Source organism: Sycon ciliatum, chromosome 7, assembly GCF_964019385.1.
Source record: "Sycon ciliatum chromosome 7, ocSycCili1.1, whole genome shotgun sequence".
NCBI classification, from domain to species: Eukaryota; Metazoa; Porifera; class Calcarea; order Leucosolenida; family Sycettidae; genus Sycon; species Sycon ciliatum.
Genome location: NC_088649.1, coordinates 19032735 through 19051884, shown reverse-complemented (window position 1 = coordinate 19051884; position 19150 = coordinate 19032735). Strand labels below are relative to the sequence as shown.

Sequence of the window (19150 nt, the reverse complement as noted above, 5' to 3'; positions counted from 1 at the left end):
AAATCCCAGCTCTCTGCGGTGAACCAGTCCAGCGCTGTGCGCATAGAAGTCATCGACCGCGAGCGGTCGAAATTTGTACGTACAAACGGTAAAGGGTTAACAAACGATATGACACTCATAAAAAGGACACACTTCAGGCTCGTTACAAACATCTTGAAAGTTTTTGTCTTGACAAGTATACTTTCAAGCCTTCTTTTTATGAGTATCATCGCATTTTTGTCTCAGTGGAAGCTGTTTACTTAAACAATATAACCATATTGAATTCATGGATAAGTCAGGATAACCAAACAGTGCATTCTGATTTCTGACTCTTGTCCTGAGAACTTATCGTACTCGTCATCGTCACTCTGCAGACAGTGATGGCAACTTTGGAAGACTCAGTTCCTCTTCCTCCAGCTCCTCGGCCAAGCTCAATGAATTCGATCCTGAGCTAGTATTCTGGTAGCGAGCCCCAGGCAATACGCTGTTGACGGACAGGAAGATGGATGCGTCGAAGGGAGCAGGGGACAAGCCATTGCGGAGCTTGGTCACCAGCCGACCCGCAGCAGAGAAGATTCTCTCAGATGGCACTGACGTCGTGGGCACAGAGAGGTATCTCCTGGCGAGAGTGGAGACACCAGGAAAGCGGTGCTTATTCTTTCTCCACCACTCCAGGGGCCTGTCATCTACATCCAGATCATCTTCCACGAAGAACAACTACACTTCCCTGTCTCTGAGCTGAGTTTCAGCATCATCATTGGTGGTGGATGGGACGTCTTTGCTTGGTTGACTGCGACCAAACAGGCGAGGCAGTTCACCAGACGGAGTGTATGCCTTCTTGCGAGGTAGCTCACTTGTGCTGGTCACGGCTGCCCTTTCTGCAAGCAATGACTTCACGTGATCTTTTGCTGCAGATGCTTTATCGTCATCCAGAAACTGGAGGGACCGGAAACGCGGGTCAAGTGCAGCACACACTACAGCATGTCCTGGATTACCTTCAGTGGCTGTGCATCAGCATTCAGCTGGCGCTGCTTGCTTTCCAGCGCTTCCGCAGCCAGACAGGAGTGCTTGAAATGCCCAACAAGCTTTCTACACAATTACCGATCAACCAACCTCTACGAAATATGCCCGTACCTGCGACCGTTTTGTTCTAGAAACTTTTGCCGACATCCCTTCTGCCGCTAGCTCGCGTAACAAAAATGAACTCAGACCTTGTCCTGCCCAAAGACAGAAAATACAACCTTGGGACACACTGTGACTTTCTTCCCGACAACAAACAACGACAGTAACAGTTCGCCACAGCCACTTTCAAGTTCAAGTACCGGTACGCATCAGCAGCTGTAACTGACTTCAGTCCAAACTGTCATAGCCGAACGCGGCTGGACAGGGCTAGTACAAGTAGTAGTAGTGTACATGATGCTGTCCCCGGGGAAAATTGTGATTCCTCGGCCCGTTTTTTTCCGCGTTTTTTGCGATTTTTTGAAAGACCGCGTTTTCCGCGATTTTCCCGCGTTTTTAGAACTTTTTTGTTGCACTACACGTACACACAGTGCACTGTTGTGTCAGCAACGTCTCATCGTGGCAGCTTTTTACTCAAATATGACGAGTGCTTACACCAGAGACTTGTAACTGATTGATTTCACTACATACTCACTGAAAATGGCCGCACATCAATATTATTCACCGCATATTTATCGCATATTTACCGCAAATTCACCGCAAATTATGCCATATTATGCCGCGTTTTTCCCCGCGTTTTTTGCGATTTTTTTCCGCAATTTTCCCCGGGGACAGATGATGTAGTCCGCGCGCTTGCTGGATCAGTGTACGCACGAATTCTACAGTAACTGTCTACCACCAGTGTACAATGTAGTACTGGACATGTGCCATGCTAGTGCACAGCGCGGTTTGGACCCCGTACACGCAGTAGCACAGTGCTGCAGCACTCACAGCACTGTTAATTAATCGCGTTCTGGCACCTCACACACGTGCACCTACATGTACATTGTTCAGTGGTATTGTTATATCGTTAGTGACAGCTAACGATATAACGATAATTTCCTTAGCGATTAGCAAACGGTGAATCGATCATATCGTTTCAGCCCTACTAAGAAACAGTGGTAAGAATTTCTGATATTCGGCAAGGAGGCAACAATTTTAATATCGCAATAATATTACGCGCTTAAAGGGGAACTACACCCAAAAATCAAAACTCAATGGTCCGTAGAGTTTTGGACGCTGAGTCGAATGGTGAAGGTCCCACTTCGATCCGACCAAGCGTTCCTGAGATATCTTCGGTTCAAATTGTACTTTCGGGGGACGCGCCATGACGTCATGCGGCCGCGACACACCCCCAACACGCCCTTCTACGTCATTGAGACTCGCTTGCTTGGGCCAAGCTCAGAAGTACAGGTATTTTGGTATGTGAAAGGAATAGTTCTGACAAAGACGTCCTCACCATCAGCGATTCCGACGTATCAGACGAGCTTGAAAGCTCAGAGCCTGAGCTGAAAATGTTTGGCTTCGGGCATGAGCCGAAATTTTCAGGAAAGGATATGGCAGCGCAAGCGGTGGCTTCCATTCGGGCTGTAAATGTGGATGAAGCAGAAATTACTGCAATTGGAGAAGTCGCTCTCCATCAGCAACATCTGGCAACCGGTTGGCTTGGCTATTTCGAAATGAAGCGGGAGCCAAAGCAGCTCAGACAAGCCTGACAATCCGTAAGTGTTTTCACAGTATAGTCCTACGTAATGCTCACAAATCGAATCGTTCTCTTCATATCGTAAATTGTGTGAAATTTTGTATTCGGACAGTACTCAGATCAATAGTCTCCTCACTCGTACTCCTGTACATGGAGTTTGCTGCGTAACATGGCTAGCATTATCTCCGTACAAGTCGTGCAATGTGTATCGGTTCACTTGTACTTTATTTCACATAAGTGGACTGCACCTCAATTCGTATTGTGGCGAAATACATTCTCACCTTTTGCATTATCACTTAGTCTTTGCAGAAAGCTGAGACGTTCTCTTGTATTTCACGTAGCTGTGTACCAACACAGTAGCATATTGAGTGCGTTTTGCCCTACTGTGGTGTCTCATGAATGCATTACCGGAACAGCTCTGTCCTTCTTGATTATCATTCTAAAATGTGTGCACATATCCGCCTGCGCCCCCCACACACGCACGCACATGTGCTCACCTTGGTGGGCACATAGTATAGTAGTCACACATGCTCGCGCACGCAGACACGCAATTTCACAAGTGCGTGCGCACACGACTGCATAAGCATACAAGTGCCTGTGCACATGCTCGTGCACGCACACATGCGCGCACTCATGCACTTGGTTGCATACCCACACATCCCTCAGGATCACTAACGGCAATGTATCTACTACTTGTCATTCCATGTCCCTCCGGCAAGGGGGAGAGGATGACAAAAAGGAGAACACAGAATAGATGACGTGAATATCTTTGGAATGTTATATTACGTTACACAAAAGCACACGCATGTGTGCGCCTGCGCGCGCACACACACACTCACGCGCGTGCGTGCGTGCGCACACACACACTCACGTGCGTGCACGCACACACACAATAATAATAATGTCTGTCTCTCACTCGCGTGCGCGCAAACACACTCACGTGCGCGCACACTCACGCACGGGCGCGCGCACGCACACACTCACGCTCGTGCGCGCACTCACGCGCGTGCGCGCGCTCACGCGCGTGCACGCATACACACAATAATAATAATGTCTGGCTCTCATCTGCATCCATATGGCCATACTGAGAAAACGCAACGAGTTTCTGAATAGGTGTGCACTGTTGCCGGTATGTGGACTATCTTCTCTCCTTGAACTGCGGGTCATTGCGTGATGTAGCTTATCAGCAGTACATACTGTGTGTTCATACAGGAAAAAACATTCCAGCTAGAGGCGCTGGCGCTGCAAACAGTCCTTCCTATAACCTTTGGGCGGTGGCAGTGGTCGTAGCTCAACAGTGAGTCACTGCGACCGATGGTCCAGCCGCTCTTGATCTTCTTCCTGTAAAATCAAGAACAGCAATCGCAGACAGGTTCATCGATCGCACGCAGTATAGCCTAGGTAAACAGATCTACTGCCGTCCTCCTCATCAAGCCGGTTTCGGAAAGCTTCACATTTGGTAGTGATGTAGTCCAAAACAATTCTACAAATGCTTTGGAAAAGAAAGAACTACATACAGTAGCTAGTGTTTTTGAAATATTGCACTCACCTCCGCTTTTTGACTGACGCTTCACAGTGTGGCGTGCGAAAAAAGGACACACCACAGTTTCATCCACCATCGTCCGCATCGGATGAGTGCATAATATTCCTCCTGAAAATCCTCCTCTGCCAAATGGCTGGAACACACGCGAAGGATTAACATTGTAGTCCCGAAATTGTCAAGCAAATAATAATATGTCGCTAGATAGCTGCTATAGTGCACTGCTCGGCCTGTGCCAAGCACAATCCTTCGGAAATTGGTGCAGGTTCATCCCAGGGGGGTTACCAGTAAGATTATTGTAGCCAACAAAACAGCCGGAAGCCACGATGACACAAATACCCTCTTCTTCCATGGACAAACAGAAAGAAGATGCGAAATCCCAGTGTTTCTGGATCTGGCCAAAGGATCACCAAGTCTCAATGACGTCACGGATTTGTGACGTCACGGCACGGACCCGAAAAGGACAATTGCAAACTGATATAATATCTCAGGAACGCTTGGTCGGATCGAAGTGGGACCTTCACCATTCGACTCAGCGTCCCAAACTCTACGGACCATGAAGTTTTGATTTTTGGGTGTAGTTCCCCTTTAAGAGAGCATGTCTGAGAAATCCAGAAAAGCTGGACTGGGCCATATCTCCGATTTCGCTCAAATTTTGCAAGTAGGTTTCCTTTGGGGTCTACAACAACCATGCAAAAGGACTCGTTGCATAACTGACGGACACCTTGGAACTGGGGACCACCTCGAAATGGGCCCAAATACGACTGAATATTGGGTCCAAAAACGAGAGCTGTTACAGCGTACACGATTGAGCTCAGAACAAACCACCACCATGCCAACATTACCTCACCTGAGTAGTCTTCACATCACCACCACATAGAGCCATGTCTACATCCAGGAAAGCAATGGCCATCATCTCCAAATATCACTAAATTGCATCGCTAAGATAGCCAAACTTCAAGGGCCATAGCGGGAACCATTTACGGCGTCTATTTTTCTGAACCATGCACTGCAGGACAGTTAACTGTGTCCACTACCACCCAGGACATGTCTCGTGAAAAGTGTTCCATGTTTTCTAGAAATAAACAAATTTGAATATTTTCACTTCACCACATTGCAACACTGCCATTGAGAGAACCACACCCTGCGCAAGCGCAGCCTTCTCGGTATAACTAAAGCTATGGAGGGAAAAAAGGGGTACATGCATTAAGCTAGACAGGGTGAGCGGGAAAAGAGGTGCATGCTTTAAGCGAGACAGGGTGAGCGGGAAAAGGGGTGCATGCATTAAGCGAGACAGGGTGAGCGGGAAAAGGCGTGCATGCATTAAGCGAGACAGGGTGAGCGGGAAAATGGGTGCATTCATTAAGCGAGAGAGGGTGAGCGGGAAAAGGCGTGCATGCATCAAACCAGACAGGGTGAGCGGGAAAAGGCGTGCATGCATTAAGCAAGACAGGGTGAGCGGGAAACGGGGTCAGCAGGGCGGGCATGAATGTGTGTAGGGGAGTGCGTGCGTATGTGTAGGGAAGTGCATGAACATGTGTAGGGGAGTGCATACTCCCCTACACATGTATTTTTTCATACATTTACAACAATGTGTTGTCATGATACCACTGGGTCATGTGTTGTCATGGTATTACTGGGTCATGTTTTAAAAAAATTGGATGTTATCCTGTAGTTGTAGGATGCGGATGCAGTTTTGAGAGCTCTGCATCCTTTTGTAGAAGTAGTCCCAAACCCGCACCTGGCCGCGGGGTCTTTCAACCCTGGTAATGGCTCTAAATGCTGATATGGATCTTGCCCTACTTGGTTATGACCAGCTTAAAGAGCTTGGTCGAAAACACGGTATCAATGGCTGTGATGGATTTGCAAGGCCAGAAATGGTCTGCGCGCTTCGGAATGCCGGCATCGGATCCTCCTGGACTTCCGCCAGTAAGTGCCAAGTCGATGTCTTTGCAAGTCTTACCGACCAAATTCTTCACCTGACCACGGAAGTATCATCATTTAATTCATTGAAAGCCGAAGAAATCTGTATCAAAAGCGAATAAGGTGAATTGCAGAAATCCAGAAAGCAATCGTATGCAGCTACTGCCCGCCCATCAACCTGCCCTCAACTACAATGGACGCATACAGGAGACACACGCTCGCTAAATGCACATGTTGCACCGTACAGCACTATGGACCCTTACGCAAATTCAACCAGAAAAGTCATGGGTGCACCGGATCAGCAGCAGACCATGCCTGCGCGGCCAAACCCCCAACTTGATTCAGACTGGCAACAACATGAAACCAGGCGCGAATATCGTGCCCGTACTCAACAGGAACGCGACAGGGCCCACTTTCACTTGGCGCCAGCACCCCTGCAGAGCTAGGGGAAGAGTACAGAACCCGCACTTGGGTCCACTATCACCTCCAGCTACAAAAAAACCGCCCCTGCACCAGGGAAGTCGTAGCTCTGTGGCGTCCAGCCCGCCAAATATGCAGCTCTATATGTGGGAGGGATTAACCCTGGCTGCCACGCAAATGGAATCGTACATTGGTGCAGGGATCGGGACGTTGAGGTTGTATCATGCAACATTTCAGAATCCAAATACTTTGGCACCGCTTTTGCACATGTGCTGATAGACGCAAAGGACGCGGATACAGTCAGCAAACCCAGCTTCTGGCCGTCAAACGTCTCTGCCCGACCCTGGAAATTCAAATCCGATGATGATCGCACTTAAGGCAGTGTAGACCAGCGTCGCTACTCAACAGACGAGAAACACGGAGTTTAACACTCAACCCATTGGCTCCACCTTTCCGTCCTGCACCCACAACCACACACACAACTTCACACGCAAATGCTGCTCTATTCGACTACTCTGTGGCCACAATAAATGCTCGCTTCATAAAAAAAAAAACTGGCTGATCTCGCGGATTTTCTTATGACATACAACCCCCTAGTTGTCTGTCTCACAGAAACATGGCTATCCGCAAGCCAGCCTCCCACAGTTCCTGGCTATGACTGTTACCGCAGGGACCGGCAAACTCAGGGAAACCGGCACAACAGGAATGATTTACGGCGCTACGGTGGGGTTGCTATTTTAGCCCGCACTGGAATATTTACTAAAGTCCGTCACCGGACTGACCTATACCTTCCCGATCTGGAGGCAACGTGGGTTGAACTTACCCTACATTCCAACTCTCAGCTCACCAAACTCTATTTAGGATCGGTGTATAGGCCGCCATCATTGACACACCGCCAAACCAATAATTTCTTTACTCCATTTCAATCCATCTTGCAACGCTTATCTATGCCCGACTCCATGCTTCTCGTCTCTGGGGACTTCATCGCTCGTTGCTCGGAATGGTATGGATCAACCACACATGTGGTTGGTCATCAACTGCTTTGTCTGCTTCAAATGCTCTCCCTATCCCAGCACGTAACCTTTCCCACACATTACTCCCAACACATGCCAGTGCGCTAGACCTGGTTATAACCAACCACCCACTACTTCTTTCTAACCTCTCAACTGCCGCAACGCTGGATAACTCCGACCACTACATTGTCCTCTCCAGACTCCAATTACAAGGTCAGCGAGACACACAAAGTGTTGCCATCCCTGACGAACCAAGTCAGTTCAACTTTTCTTCATGCGATACATCCCTCAGAGCCTGCGAAGAGTGGTCCCTCGTTGGCCAGTGCTTATCGACTATCGAATGGTTCAGCGAGCTCCAGATTCCTCTTGGCACCCCATCCCATTCAGTGGACTTACTCACCCATATACTGATGAACACAATATCGTTGTACGTTCCTTTGCGCCGCATCCGACAGCCATCCAATCGCCCCCAACTTTCCCAGCCTCCCTGGCTGGCACCAGCCCTGCGAGCTAAGTACATCAAACACCTCAAGCTGCGCAAGGCAGCTGGCCTGGATGGTATCACAAACGAACTACTAAAGATCCTGGGTCCGTCAATCTGCGATCCATTGAGTCTAATTTTTAATCTGTCCTTCTCATCTGGTGTTTTTCCATCCATCTGGAAACGCTCCGTTGTTGTCCCTCAGCACGTAGCAAGAATGCTGGTGATGATTCAGCACGCAAAGGCTTCACCAGGTTAATGCTACTTGGCAACGTGAAGGGTGCTCTCCGCTGCCTGTCCAACCAAGGGAAGGAAGGTGTTTTGCCCCTAAATGCTGACTGCGGTGATGGCCGTACCACCTTATATGCGCTCAAGGAAAAGCACCCACCTGCCTGCCCCATCCCAGATGCAGATGTGCTATTGCAGGGCCCAATTGCGCAGCTTCAAGCAGTGCAGTTTGCCAGCATCGATGCCAGCTTCATCAAGAACATAGCACTCCGTCTGACTGGTGCTGCTGGTGTGTCCGGCCTCGACTCGACTGCCTGGCGACGAATGTGCTGCTCGTTCGGCGGTGCCTCTTCCAATCTGTGTGCAGCCGTTGCCGCCAACCACCCGCCGTCTTGCCACGGAGTATGTAGATCCAGATGGTATTTCAGCTCTTGTAGCTGGCCGATTAATACCCTTGGATAAGAACACTGGGGTGAGGCCCATTGGCATCGGTGAAGTTCTTAGACGCTTTATCGCCAAGGCCATTCTTGCCGTCATCAAGCAAGACATCCGGGAAAGTGCTGGTGCTCTCCAAGTGTGTGCTGGCCAGGAGGCAGGTGCAGAAGCCGCAATCCATGCCATGGCGGACCTCTACCGCAATGATGACTGTCAAGGAATTCTCCTCGTCGATGCGTCTAACGCATTTAATGCACTCAACCGGCAAGTGATGCTCCCCAACATCCGCATCATATGCCCTGCTGCCTCTGTCGCTGTTACTTCTACCGCAGAGCAGCTAAGTTGTTTGTGCATGGTGAGGTGGTCTTGTCTCTGGAGGGAACTACACAGGGGGACCCTCTGGCCATGCCAATCTATGCCGTCGCCCTTGTTCAGCTGTTGGCTGCTCTGGATGCCTCTACCAGTCGTGTTCACCAGATAATGGTATGCTGACGATTCTGCAGCAGGTGGTAAATTGCGTGCTGTGAGCCACTGGTGGAACTTACTCACAGAGCTTGGCCCTCACTTTGGGTATCACCCGAATACTGCCATGATATGGCTAGTGGTGAAGCCATCTAGCTTGCCAGAGGCCCGGGAGATCTTTTCCGGCACAGACATTAAGATCACTGCAAAGGGTCGGCCATACGTCGGCGCTGCCATCGGCACAGAGGAGTTCCAGCGACGGCATTTCTCAGCTAGACTGGAGGAATGGTGCAGCCAGCTTACAGTGCTCACAGAGTTTGCAAAGACTGATCCCCAGTCTGCCCCCGCCGCGTTTGCACACGGTCTGCGTCATATGTGAACGTATGCTATGCGAACCACACTTGATGACATTGCTGACTTTGAAGCTCTGTAGTCTGTCATCGCCCAGAAGTTCATCCCAGCTGTTACAGGCGTTGCTCCTCCATCTCCCCCACTGCGCCAGCTGCTGTCGCTGCCCCCTCGCCTTGGAGGTCTTGGTTTGCTGTCCCCCCCCTGTCTATCGCTCCACTCCATCACGCCACATCAGTAGCAGTCACCAGTAAGCTCCAGGCCAACATCATGCACCAGTCCCTACTGCTGGCCACTGACAAGGACACCGTGCGCGATGGTAAGCTCCAGGGCCGTGCCAAACTCCGTACCCTGTGGTCCGACACTATTGCCACCATCAGGTCAGACCTCTACGACCATGAGCAGCGCTCCTTGGAAGCTAGTTGCGAACCTGGTGCCAGTTCGTGGCTGTTGTGCCTGCCCATCGCTGCGCGTGGCTTCAGCCTCGACAGGAGGTCATTTCACTATGCTCTTGCTGCACGCTACGGGTGGCCTGTTCTTGGTATCCCTGACACCTGCTTGTGTGGTGTACCTTTCACCACCGACCATGCCATGATATGCAGACGTGGAGGCTTCCGAATCATCCGCCACAATCATGTCCGGGACTGCATTGCCAGCCTTCTTGGCAGAGTTTGCAATGCCATGGAGACAGAGCCTGTTCTTCAACCCCTTGCTGGTGAAGCTCTTCCAAGGGCCGCCAACACTGACCCTCAGGCCAGACTGGACGTCAAGGGGAGGGGCCTCTGGTCCATGTAAGAGGATGCATTTTTGACATAAGGGTTTTCTATCCCTGCGCGTCCTCTTACATGACTAAGTCTCTCTCTGCGACCTACAGATGGCATGAGGAGCAGAAGGAAGCGGCTTATGGTGAGCGGATCCGGCGGGTGGAGAGGGGCAGCTTCTCTCCATTGGTGTTCTCCTCTGTCGGGGGAGCTGGCGGTGAGGCCCGGAATGTGTTGAAATGTCTCGCCATTCGCCTGGCAGCGGCAACCGGAGACTCGTACAGCGTCCTCATGGGACGGATCCGCTGTGAGCTTGGCTTCACTCTAGTCCGTGACTCCATCATGCTGTTGCGTGGTAGTCAAAGGAAGGTGAATTTCAGCCATCACCCCAGCAATGTCCTGCAGCATGAGTCGCTCATGCCAGTTTGACTCGGTTCAATTTGTCTTTTGTGTCTGTGCATGATGATGTCACAGGTTTGTTTGCCAGTTTTGGTTCTGTTGCTGTTTATCCTCCGTCTTTGCTTTTTGTTTTGCTGTTTCCTTTCTCTTCTTCCTCTTTGCTCACATTGATGCCATTTTGTTGTGAGTCCGCATGCTTTGACTCGAACTCGCAAGGTTGATTATTATCTCTTGCACCTTTTACTGGTTTAGGACTTGTGCCCAGTCCTGAGGTTATTGCTCATTGTTTGTGTTTATTGTTTTTTATTGTTTTGCATTTACATTTACATGCATTTAGAACACATGCTCAATTCATGTGCAAGGTTGATTGCCATCCCTTGCACGTATCAGGGCCTGTGCCCTTTCCTGTTTTATTTCATCTCATAACAGTACATAATAAACCAGTTTGTACCCATAAAAAAATTAATAATAATAGTAGAAAGGAAAAGGACATATGAAAACGAGTTAAGAGTAACTCTCCACCACTGTAACTAGATACTATATACAGTCAGAAAGTGCAACAACTAGACACAAAACTGACAGAGTACTGAGACATTCGACGTCCTGACACCTAGCTTCAACACATCTTCCGGGTCTTTCCATAACCTTCAACCTTCCAAGTTGGAAGGCTGTCGGTTAGCGCTACGAAGATGTGTTGAAGCTAGGTGTCAGGACGTCGAATGTCTCAGTACTCTGTCAATTTTGTGCCTAGTTGTTGCACTTTCTGACTGTATATAGTATCTAGTTACAGTGGTGGAGAGTTACTCTTAACTCGTTTTCATATGTCCTTTTCCTTTCTACCTTTATTATTGGCTCAATACCCGAGTTTCAAATAATAATAATACGAAAAAATAGATGTGAAGAATCAAGAAAACAGCATGCAAATCCAATAAGTGACAAAAACGTAGTGACAAGAAAAAGAGAGAAATATCAAGAGATCAAGGGCTCTATTTCGCACCTTCACGACGAACAGTGCCAAACAACTGCAAAGACAACACATTCTCCTTCTGAACACAAAGATCAGGGTCTAACGTACGTATGTACAAAGCTTCCAACACGGCAAGATGTAACAAAGACCTACCACGCAACAAAAACAGAGAATACATCATCGGAATACCACTCACGACAACTAGCACTGCCCGACAGGTGACACTTGATTGCCGAGGTACCGTTTCCCTGACCCGACGACTTGGCTGTTGTCACCTCCGATCCTGCCGCTTGCGAATCTCTCCCATTATGCCCTGCGTCCCTGCAATTCCGATTGCCTCATCAGGTGTGCAATTTGAAACTCGGATGTTGAGCCATAAATAAATGTAGAAAGGAAAAAGACATTATGGATACGAGTTAAGAGTAACTCTCCATCACTGTAACATGATACTTTATACAGTCAGAAAGTGCAATAACTAGGCACAAAACTGACACTGAGTACTGAGACATTCGACGTCCTGATAATTTCTACATTTATTTATGGTTCAACATCCGAGTTTCAATTTGCACACCTGATGAGCCGTCACGAACCATACGGCGAAACGTACGTCGTGTGAAACAACTTGTTTTGTATTCAACTAGTCCATCACAATGTCATGCATGAGGAGTACTGTAGGAGTTTGGCTTTCGGCTTGTACAATTCGTTTTCGCAAAGCTTCCCATTTCTTTACTTATCTTTAATATTTATGACCCACCCAAGTTGGGTGGTGTGCTGCTTTGTTGCTTCGAATTGTAGTTAGACCGCTTTGTCAAATATCGTTCTGGTCTCGTCATCGTCCAGTAACAATCGACATTCTTTGTTCTGTTGGGACTGCAGCTTTTGCTCGTTTTTGTTGCGCTTGCCTTCCCCTCTTTGGTCAACTTCCAAGTTGGAAGGCAGTCGGTTAGCGCTACGGAGATGGGCTGAAGCTAGGTGTCAGGACGTCGAATGTCTCAGTACTCTGTCAGTTTTGTGCCTAGTTATTGCACTTTCTGACTGTTTAAATTATCATGTTACAGTGATGGAGAGTTACTCTTAACTCGTATTCATAATGTCTTTTTCCTTTCCACAATAATAATGCGATTAATAGTATAAGTGAAGCGGACATTACAAAATGAGCCGAGCCAAGCTAAAAGGTGGCTTAGGCATAATTTTTGGAAATTTCTTTTTTCATGCCAAAGTGATGTCTATATATCCAACTTCCATCATGGAGATTTTGGTGCCCATCTGAAATGTATATGTGCCATAAATAAGCATACATCGTGCACATGTCACAGAATGGCTGGTATCAATGACACTAAGGATTCCAAGACCTTCCCAAACTTCAAGAAAACATGGGACACCAAGTGGAGACAAAGCTTAGCAGGTGTGCAAGCAATACAAGAAAAATGAGAACTTGTGTTCTAATCAGAAGATCTAAGAAAGAAGAAAGAACAGATCTACATTATTTTCATCATGACTCATGTCATTTTATCATGCAATACGAATTTTCATATATCCTTCATCATGATGTTGTGACTATATTTTTCGCTGGGTTGGGGAACGTCGCATCTTACCAAGAGTCAGTCCGTCATATTCTCTCCAATCACCTATGTCAGGATGAACTAATCCTTTCATGTAGCTCGTAGTGCTGTGTCAGAGATCTAGCTCCATTGGTGTACTGCCCTCGCACCTACATAGGTCCAGTAGACTGCACATCGCTAACAAGCGGCACTGGTTCTTTGTCCGTCCTAGTCCTTGTCATTCTCCTTCCTTGCCATGGATACTGGTAGAAGGCGCCACGGGACAATATGCTAGCAGGTAGAGTCAATGCATCGCTTCGTCGTGTGGCACTATTTCCTTGAATCGAGGAAATTTTGGAATCCAGCATGCCACGTCATGAACACTAAATTGAAGGTAGCCGAAACAAAGTGAAACATCGCAGCAAGAGCCAACTCACCAGGCCGCTTGTCAGAATGATAGTCGGAAGGCTTGTACTGTAGACGTCTCCCCATGGCTATACTCGCCGCTCTAGTCGTGGCCACGATAAGAAACACAGCCACTATGAATGAGCGACTCTTCCTCGTCAAGTAGGTTTGGGCGCACACGGATACAGAATGTCATCCTGCTCACCTCCACATTCTCTAGAAGCTCCATTACGATCTCTGGCAGCGCTGAGGAATCCCCCCATAACGATGAAAGAGGGAACACTGAAGAAGTTTTGCTCAAACATAAAAAAGGCTTCTCTCTTCATCCGCTTGCAAACATTACTTGAAAGTGAATATTTTCGCGATCGCGCTCGAGTAGAATTTTGCCAACTGTGACGTTTTGGTGATTTTCTCGATTTGTTGGCAAAACACGAAGCCACTTTTTAGCTTGGCGCGGCTCAAATGATGAATGAGAATACATGTATCTAAAATGGTTGTTCCTAATCGATTTCCTTGAGACTATCATCAGGGAAAAAATCGTCTCACAATAGAGGCTTTACGAAGAAACAAACTACTTACAGGTTATCGGATAGTGGTAAGTATACAAGGTGAGGTGTGAAAAAAAACAAAAGTAGGAGAGAAGACTAAATAAATTAGAAGAAAAAAAGATTTTTTCCCTGAAGATAGTCTCAAGAAAATCGATTAGGAACAACCATTTTAGATACATGTATTCTCATTAATCATTTTGTAATGTCCGCTTCACTTATACTATTAATCGCATTAATAAAGTTATTGTCTCCTCGTCGCCTTTACAATAATACTTATAACAATTATAATTTTAAAAGAGGTCGGAGGCGGATAATACTTTAAAACGAAGGTAAGTTATGGGTCGCAAGTATCCACGCAAACACACATCCAGTCATAATAAGGCACTTGTCATAAGTATCCGAACGTTTTCGGTCCCTTCTCATCAAGGATTATACAGGGAATGGCTCAAGTTGGAAAGACTAAAACTTATATAGCGTAAAGATAATTAGATAACAACACTCGTGACGAGGGTGGAAAATTATCAAGTTTAGCATGACACAAAACTCGAAGGAAAATAATAATAGTGACAACAACATAGTGAGCAAATTAAGTTACATTGTTACCACCTCGACGAGGAGTAACACCAAACAATTGTAGCGACAACACATTTTCTTTCTGTACGCAAAGTTCAGGATCTAACTTACGGATATTCAAAGCTTCTAACACAGCCAAATGCAACGCACATCTACCACGTGACAATATTGAGAAAACAGTATCACTGTACAACTCGTGACAATTGGTACGGGCTGACAGATGTTGCTTGATTGACGAAGTGCAGTTCTTAGCTCCATTGGGTGTTGTCTCCTCCAATGTCCCGTCATCTGGCCTCTTCGTGGCATCACCACTATCCGTCTCTACGCGTTTCCGCGGCCTTCCACGTTTCTTGACACTAACCGTTGGGTGCGCGATACCCAGTGTCCTTTCAGCTACGTCTCCTCCATTGCGGGTTTCTATTGAGCTTCTTACTCCAACTTGTCCGGTGTCCGATATTGATATTGTATTTGGTGTCGAGGTGGTAACAATGTAACTTAATTTGCTCACTATGTTGTTGTCACTATTCTTATTTCCCTTCGAGTTTTGTGTCGTGCTAAACTTGATAATTTTCCACCTTGTCACGAGTGTTGTTATCTAATTATCTTAACGCTATATAAGTTTTAGTCTTTCCAACTTGAGCCATTCCCTGTATAATCCTTGATGAGAAGGGACCGAAAACGTTCGGATACTTATGACAAGTGCCTTATTATGACTGGATGTGTGTTTGCGTGGATACTTGCGACCCATAACTTACCTTCGTTTTATAACAATTATAATAATAATATTAACTGGTTTGAGGGAAAGAGACAAACGGGAAAAGTCCGAAGAAAAATTGACTGTCAGCACCAGGACTCGAACCAGGGACCCTCGCTTGTAGCCAGCGATGCTCTAACCACGGAGCTTTGGTTTAGTCGTCATCCCAGCAGAGGCCGTTCAACATTTTCTTCAGACTTCGTAACTCACACTTCCTGTGAATCCACACAGGCGGGTGGGACGCAACCCTCACTGTAACCCACACACTTCACGTACAAACTAGCACGCGGGGAGCCCCAAGTCATAAACTATTAACGGGTTTGAGCGAAAGAGACAAACGGGAAAAGTCCGAAGAAAAATAATTATAATAATTGTAATGGTACCATTGGATCATTGTGTGTTGTCATGGTATCATTGATTGTGCCATGTGCAAACACACAATTTACATATGCTTCACAGAATTTGAAGATAACTGCTACTAAAGACGAACTGGCTGCTGTTAGCAAGGAAGCAACTCGTGTCAGCAAGTCGGTGCTTGAAGCTAAACATGGCGCAGCTGCAGCAATGGAGAGGAGCAATGAAGCCTTAGCTCAGGTACAGATATCTTACTGTACATACTAGATATGTGTGTGTGTGTGGGTGCAAGCAGAGTATTGTGTGTGTGTGTGTGTGTTGATGGGGAGGGGGGGGGGGACTTAGAGGGCAGATTCAGCTGGAGAGTCTCATTAGTTGATCACACAACACCCAAGATTTAAAAACATTTTTTTCTAATACAGTGTGTGCGTGTGCGTGATGCATAAGAGTGCATAGAGCCAAAGATGACGATGAAATCATTTTTAACTTAGGCCAGGGGTCAAATCTGGGTTGGCAGTTAGAGCTGCATAACTCATTAGTACCTAACTCTGACCTTGTTTCTAAGCTCAGAATTATGGTACTGTTGCCTCATCTTCGTCTCACTGTTATGTTACTGCCTTTTCACTAAGATGTCCCTGTGATGTCACTATGATGTCACTGTGATGTCACTGTTATGTCACTATGATGTCACTGTGATATCATTGTGATGTCACTGTTATACTGTGATGGCTCTGTGATTCAACTGTGATATTGCTGGGTGCTTTCGATTACACAGTCTGGACCCCGGTTTTATAAATCCGGATTGTGGCCATGTAAAAAATTCATTAGCCCCTGCACCCGTCAACATGCAATCACCTCCAAGTGCACCCGCACGCCCAGCTTGGGCACTCGTGCACTCATGCAGACAGACACAAGCGCACACATGCACGCACACACCACTGGTGTACCCATGCTCTGACACGCAGACACCCGCACAACGTACCGCTCACTTTGGCGTGCACAAACATACAATAGACACATTGGGTTGGGGGCTGCCATGATTTCTTTTGGACACTTCGAATATTCCAGATCATGTTCTTTGATAATAATTGGTTGAGTAAAGATGCATGCCTGAAACTAGCATCCGCCCGCCAAGGGCACACAAATGGCCACAGCGGCCCGCCGCGGGCTAAACTAGCATACTGCCCACAAGGGCGCCCGAATGGCTAAACTAGCCTACTGCCCACCAAGGGCGCGCAAATGGCCGCCGAGGGCTAAACTAGCATACTGCCCACCGAGGGCGCACACATGGCCGCCGAGGCTAGCAAACCGCCCGCCGAGGGGTAATGGCCGCCGCGGCCAGCAAACCGCCCGTCGAGGGCTAAACCAGCAGACCACCCATCAAGGGTGTGCAAATTGCCACCGAGGCAAGCAAACTGCCCACCGTGGGCCGATATCATCTTGCCCGCTGAGGGCACACAAGCGGCCACCGAGGCCAGCCAATCGCCCACCGAGGGCTCACACGACTGCCTGGCATCAGGCGTCACAACATACAGACATAATAGGAGGCCCGTTTGCCCCAAAAAGATAGTACAGTCGACCTACCCTTATAACGATATTTGCATCAGACCAAGAAATATTGTTAAAAGGGTAATATTGTTATAGGGGTAACTGGTTCATTTCATACACATACGTCATAATACATGGATTTTGTTCATTTTTACGCTCTTCATAGCATCAAAAACTGTCGTACATGCACATTATGTACATAGCAAGGTGCCCACTGGTGCCCCCATAGCATTTTGTCATGTCTCAGCAACTTTTCAAGTGAAGCTTGCCCTACCTGGATAGTGGGCTCTACATAATCCCTGCTAGATATAGTTATAAAATGGAAAATGTCGATTGGTCACCCCATTTTATATCGTTATAGGGGTAATATCGTTATAGCAATATTGTTATAGAGGTAAGGCATTGTATGCACAAGTCAATGGAGTGATTTGGTTTGGCAGAAAAAATATCGTTATAAGGGTAATATCGTTATAGAGGCTATCGTTATAAGGGTAGGTCGACTGTAGTCCTAGAAACCATGGCATCCCGTTCCCCGCAACCCACAACGAGCTAGCTTTGTGACGACGGCTGCAGGTGCAGCGAATTCCTAACACTAATACTGCGCCCGTGCAGGCATACCCGTACTAGTTATCATGGCGAGCGCCGCTCAATAACTTACAAGCTAGGCATCCCGGCTGCCTGCCGCATGTAACGTTCGCATCCAGAGCTTCTCCAGCGGCCCGCCCGCCCCACTTGCCATTCACTTGCCCCACGCTGAGCCATGAGTGAAGCGCCACCGATACGCATGGAGTTAGAGCTGACCTCGTTCGTCCTCAGGGCTACCTGCTTAATCTTGGTCAGTTCCTCCCTGGTCAGAAACGGGCTAGACGCAAACACAAACACTGGCTCCGTCGCCTCTCTCTCTGACCCGCAAGGTCCAGATAGGCGGTCAGGGCACACACAGGGCAGAAGTCGTCGCGCGTCTCGCGCAGCTGTACTTGGTCGCCGTCACCCAGCTGGGCTGTCTTCGTCACCCGCAAGCGGACGACTGCCGATGATGTCTGGACGCTGATCTGCTGCCAGGTTAGTGTGCGCGTTCTATCGACTCTTGTTGCATGCGGTGCCAGGAGCTCACTCGCCCGCAGGAGGCCGTGGAACGCTGTCAAGACACTGGCCCAGATCATTGCGCGGTCTGACTCGCTGTAGTTGGACCAGGGTAGGAAATGCTGTAAGTCGGCCAGATCTTGCCCAGTGAGACCTCTCCGCGTCGTGGTTGCGGGACCCTGCCTCCTCTCAAGGCCCTTGAGAACTGCAGAAAGACGGAAGGACTGCATAAAAGTCACAGGAACCTGCTTGCACAGCAAATGATACCGTACCGCTGACAAATACACACGCACAGTCGCCACACACATCGTACGGGACAGCTCGGTAGCAAATAATACGATATCCTCCTTAGAGGGTGCAAGGGGTTTAACCCTTTATGGACGGATTACTAGCACAGTATGCACCAGAATTACAAAATGTCAGTACAATTTTCAACTTTTCCATGTCATAACTTTGGTGTTCTTCACTTGATTTTCACAATCAAGGGCTTATTGGAAAGCTCTTGGCGAGAGCAACGCGAGGGTACCAATCTTCATTATCCAGCCACCACAAATCAGGCGCGGTAACACAGCAAAGTCGTCTCCAAGCCTGATATGCAAACAAATTCGGTTAACAATATGTTTAGCGCAATAATCATTGAAGGCATCAATGCCAGTGGAGAACATTCTCGCTGAGCGTTCCGACACT

The 19150-nt window shown here is 47.8% G+C and overlaps 1 protein-coding gene across 3 annotated transcripts in view; it reads left to right on the top strand.

Moving 5' to 3' along the window:
* Positions 1 to 19150, top strand: part of LOC135821161 (tripartite motif-containing protein 2-like) — a 274795-nt gene that overhangs the window by 99370 nt on the left and 156275 nt on the right. For all 3 annotated transcript variants that reach the window (XM_065334230.1, XM_065334229.1, XM_065334228.1), the window contains one exon: positions 15938 to 16072. In XM_065334230.1, coding sequence (XP_065190302.1) covers positions 15938 to 16072 — 135 coding nt within the window. The remainder of the gene's footprint in view (positions 1 to 15937; positions 16073 to 19150) is intronic.